Source organism: Pyxicephalus adspersus, chromosome 3 (assembly GCF_032062135.1).
Source record: "Pyxicephalus adspersus chromosome 3, UCB_Pads_2.0, whole genome shotgun sequence".
NCBI lineage: Eukaryota > Metazoa > Chordata > Amphibia > Anura > Pyxicephalidae > Pyxicephalus > Pyxicephalus adspersus.
Window position 1 is genome coordinate 54,335,857 of NC_092860.1, and position 5,042 is coordinate 54,340,898.

Below are 5,042 nucleotides of genomic sequence, written 5' to 3' on the forward strand. Positions count from 1 at the left end.
TATATATATATATATATATATGTGTGTGTGTTTCATTCAAAACATATATATATATTAACATATATATATATGTTTTGAATGAACTGCCTCTTCAGGAAAATCATGCCTATTTCACTTTGCCAGAATTAGGATAGGCATATGTTGTGATGACTGTGTAAAATGGATGTAAGACATATACTATGTGTGTGTGGTTTTACGTGTTTCACTGTTGCAGGAATCTTTTCCTCACATACAAGAATGCATGCAGGAAATACCAAGAACAGCAGCACAAACTGGAGTCTCAGGTTGCACTGATATCACAGCATCAATATCAACAAACACAGAAGCTGATGGCTGATATCCACAGTCTACAGAAGAAAAAAGCAGAGAGGGATACAGGAGAGACATCATTATAGTAGCCAACCTCACCAGGCACTCGTATACACATATATAGGGTAGGATCTCTTGGCAAAGATGCCCAGACACAGAGAAGCAGAACATATTTTATACTGCATGTCCCCCTTTAGAGACACTTTTGATATTTAAAGTCACATATCTAAGAGGTAAGGTGTATAGGAGGGATACGTTTTTTGTATGTAAAGGAGTAATATGACACTTCACTGTGCAAGTATGATAAAGCCATGCATTCTCTGCATTTCTGTGCAGTTTCCAATTTTGGGCACAATATTGTCCAAGAATAATCCTAATCATAATGTAGGTGATGTGAGATCTTCTCACCTCTTTGCATCAGGACCCCATAACATTAGCATGGCCTACTATGGCTGTACCCCTCTGCTAGCATACATTTTCTCTTTAAAAACCTCATGGCCTGGATTCTAAAATAATTAGAACAGCCTTTATGAATGTCCAATCGTTTCCAGAAGCGTAGGGCATCATGGTCTCAGAATGTAGTCCATGTACACATTCTTCTGTTGTCTCCATTTCAGATCTCTAATAAATTGGATGACATCTTATTATAAAAAAAACAACTTATTCTGCTCCCATACTGAAAGTATGGGTACATTTTGCTCTTTTCATCTATTGCATTAATCTACACAATTGCAGCTGGTATGTATTTTATTTTTGTGAAATTATATATTGCTTATTTTTGTTATTTTTTCTATTGTATTTTGTACCCATTGCATATCTTTGTTTATCAATGATAATATTAATTCTATTAAAAAAAAAAATCATTGTGGGACTGGTATTTATCCATTGTGTGGTATTTGGTAAGTACACTTACTGGGGCATTGCTAGGTTTGTGAAAGAATGGGGCAACCCCTGGGTACTCAAGAAGTACAATGATGCATTGCATACTGCAGCGAATGGTGAGTGAGGCCATACTGCACACCAACCCAACTGTGGAAGCATTATAAATAGTAAAGCAGTATAGACAATTGTAAAGCTAGGTACACACTTCCAATAATTATCGCTAGAAAACGAACGATTACGACCAATCAACGAATATATTTGAACGATCGTATTGTGCACAATTCTGTACATGCTGAAACCATACGATCGTTCAAATATAATCCACCAATAGTGTACACACGCTAGATACAATCGTTTGAACGATGCAGGGAGTGACATGTTAAGGAGAAAGTATATGGCAGAAACATGCATGATCACTGAATGACTGTACACACGATAGATAGCGAACAAACGTCGGCCAATCAGATCCGCCGTGGCGGTCGTTCATTTCCAACAACAATTCACATCGTCGGCGTCGTTGGTCACCTTTCTTGTGAACGACTTATAATTATAATAATTATAGGGAGTGTGTACACAGCTTTAGTGTTCTGTCCCTGGCCCCTAGTTCTAAGAACCCTGGCAGATAATGGGCACAGTGAGCAGTTGAGACATAATTTTTGTAATAAAACAGTATGTGCAATGTAGGGCAACACATGCACTTTATTGCTATTACCACTCTGAAGCTAAATATTTTTATATATTCTAGGGAGAGTGATCTGGGATTTTTTTTATTTATTTGTTAAGCCATAGTTGCCATGTAGCGTAGTCACCTCCACATATGGCTTACCTGCATCCATCTAAAAGTAAAAAACAATCTTTCAAATTACAGCAACCCACAACTGCTATCTGGATTTCACCTTAATGGAGTCAGATGAATCATTAGGACGAACTATGGCAATAGATACAATAAGTCTAACTTATGAAAGCTCTCCGCTTTCATAAATTTCGTGCTTCCCCGTGATCAGCTTCACTGATGAAAGTGTATCCTCTCCACCCTTGGAGAGCTTGAACAAATCGGGCCCATTGTTGTTGAACTTTGTGCTGTTTTATTTACTTTTTTCTTTACCTGTATACTAGTCTCATGATGCTGTTTGGTGAGGTGGGGGTGGCAAGCATTAGTACTATTCTTTGGAGAGGTGGAAGGTTAAATAATGGTAGATAACAAGCACGTTGTAAAAAGCACCACCCTTTGTATTTCCTAATTTGTCATATTACAGTATGTGTAATCTGCTGCATTTGGGTTTAATTGTATAATAAAATGACCTTTCAATAAAAAGAAGAATTAAAATAAGTGTTTGCACACATAATAATAAATCTAAAGCCACTATGACAAAAATGTCCTATGGTATGGGGTGTGGGCTAACAATAATACCATAGAAAAACTAAAATTGCAGAGAAAAGTAAAAACTATAAAGCAGAACAAAGCCAAATATGTAACCAAAATGATTGTCATAAAATATAATATAATACAACTTAAACGCAAACAATACTTTTTTGTAAAATATAGAAAATTATAACACAGAGTAAGCATGCAAAACTACAATGCTCACCATACAACCCTATAGAGACATCTAGTGGTCAAAAATCATATATACACAGATTAAAGAATGAACAGCCAGAGTTTAAAATCTGTCATTTATAGATAACAATTTTGACTTTAAAACTAATTGTTAAGTTGGTTAAGGAAACAAGAAAGCATACTAAGTACAAAGGAAATAATAACAAAATTAGGGAAAATAAAGGCAAAAAATGATCATAATAATATCAGATATCTGAGTTTAACAGATTCTAGTCCATATTTCAAATATAGATAACTAAATAAATGAACATTTCCTAGCTAAGTCACTGATTTGATTACATAAAATACAAACAATACCTTTGTTTCACCTGGGTAATATCAGACCCCCCTCTCTCAATTTTATTTTGCTGCCCGTACACATCCAAGATGTGCTGGTATCCCTAAAGAAAGAGGGGAAACCCACATGTCAGCATGAGCATGGTGGTTTTGTGCTTTGTGGGGATAACTCCAGAAATCCAGAGTGACCCCCTTATGCTGAAGGATGCATGTGTTGGTATTTATATGGGGGATGGGGCTTAGTTATTCGCCTTAAAAAGAGAAAGAACTTAAAAACAAAAATTGCCTTCTAATAGAGTTTCCTGCGGACATTACCTGGGCAAATTCACTTATTACTGTGCACAAAGGGAAAAAAGTGCTACTGTTTATTCCAGATTCTTTGGAAATTCCACCTGATCCAACAAAATGTACTTAGAGAATGAATGTTTGCTTCTCAAATAGCAGGAATCCTGCTGAATGTACAGACCAAATCTCATTGGATCTTAGGTACACTTTTTACCTATTTGTTCACCCGAGGAATGTTTTATAAATATTCACTAACAATAAACAGTAGAACATCTATACAGCAAAAAAATAAATAAAAACATTTCCGACCTAAATTATTTTTGCTAATAAAAATAAAATGGTGTTACATATTTGCAAAAAAAGTTGAAAACAGTCCCTTTTACTGACACCCCTCTCCTCCATGTTTGCAAATAGTATTAATCTCAGAACAGTCAATTTCCTAATTAAGTACCACTCTCAAAGCTGGATCATGTTAAAAGGAGGCACAAAGACTGTCCACAAGGCAACGCCTTCACTCTTCTAAAGCTGCCACTTCATGACATTCATTTTAGACAGCAAATGTTTAGTGTCTTTCAAATAGGTGGGCAGTTTAATAACCAATGCTCATAACACGGTATCTACTCCCACTCCCAGCCATTAGGAAAGCACATCCCATAATATGATAACCATCCAAAATATACCCTAGTAATCAGGCTCACTTTCCCCAGCCATAAAGTAAACATAGAAACTCCTTTTACATGTCAACATTTTGTCAGTCAAAGCCTAACACATACAGCACATAATCATGTTCTTCGTAGTAAGTAAGTAAAAATTCTGCCTATGTGTGCCAGCCTAAAATTTAAATGGATCCAATCTCTGCTATTGTAGGTCTACTTGAATGGTATCTTTTTGGGCACATTTGGAATGTGGTATATATGGTAAATGTAAAAAAAATAGACATAATAGATATTGCACAATCAATTTATTAATCACATCTTTACCAAGCATTCCCATGTACACATTTTCCTTAATGTATCTAGCTCTGCTTAACTCTTGTTACATGTTGTAAAGTTCAATATGTTGGAAGAACATCAAGTGGGTTAAAAGACAGTATAGGAGATAAAAGAGACAAAAAATTAAATAAAATCAACAAATTTGGGCAACTATTACACCAAGGAACACACTTCAGACACCTGCTTAGTTATGGTATACCCCTGCCATTTACCATTGTGTAAAAAAGTGTATTAAGGTTAAACTACAAGTGGGATATTTCGTATTAACACTTTTAATTTTCTTTTATTTTCCATTTTTATTTCCTTTATTACTATTTTTTCTTTATTGATTCTTTTCCTACTCTGATGACAAGTTTTAATGTTAATATTTGTTATCAGAAGGACAATGATGGATGACAAATTTGTAAACTCTGGATGTTCATTTAAATAATCAGTATTTTTATGATGTGTGGCCACTAGATGTCTCTACAGAACTGAGCTGTATGGTGAACACGTGTAATGAACTCCATTTGTATAAAGTTTTAGAATGAAAATTGATTTTTATTTTTTAGGTACATTAGATTATGTTAAACGATAACTTTATTGGTGTGTAGTGTTATTCTGTTATTTTTACTTTTCAATTGTAATTTAAATTCATATACTGTATTAATGTTATCAGCTCAATAGAAGAGAGGTGGGTA

General features: G+C 34.8%; 1 protein-coding gene across 2 annotated transcripts in view; it reads left to right on the forward strand.

The window, feature by feature from the left end:
* The window catches only part of USHBP1 (USH1 protein network component harmonin binding protein 1), a 28,250-nt gene extending 27,064 nt beyond the window's left edge, over nt 1-1,186 (forward strand). For both annotated transcript variants that reach the window (XM_072404685.1, XM_072404686.1), the window contains exon 14: nt 215-1,186. In XM_072404685.1, coding sequence (XP_072260786.1) covers nt 215-395 — 181 coding nt within the window. In that variant the 3' untranslated portion in view covers nt 396-1,186. The remainder of the gene's footprint in view (nt 1-214) is intronic.
* The last annotated feature ends 3,856 nt before the right edge of the window (nt 1,187-5,042 follow it).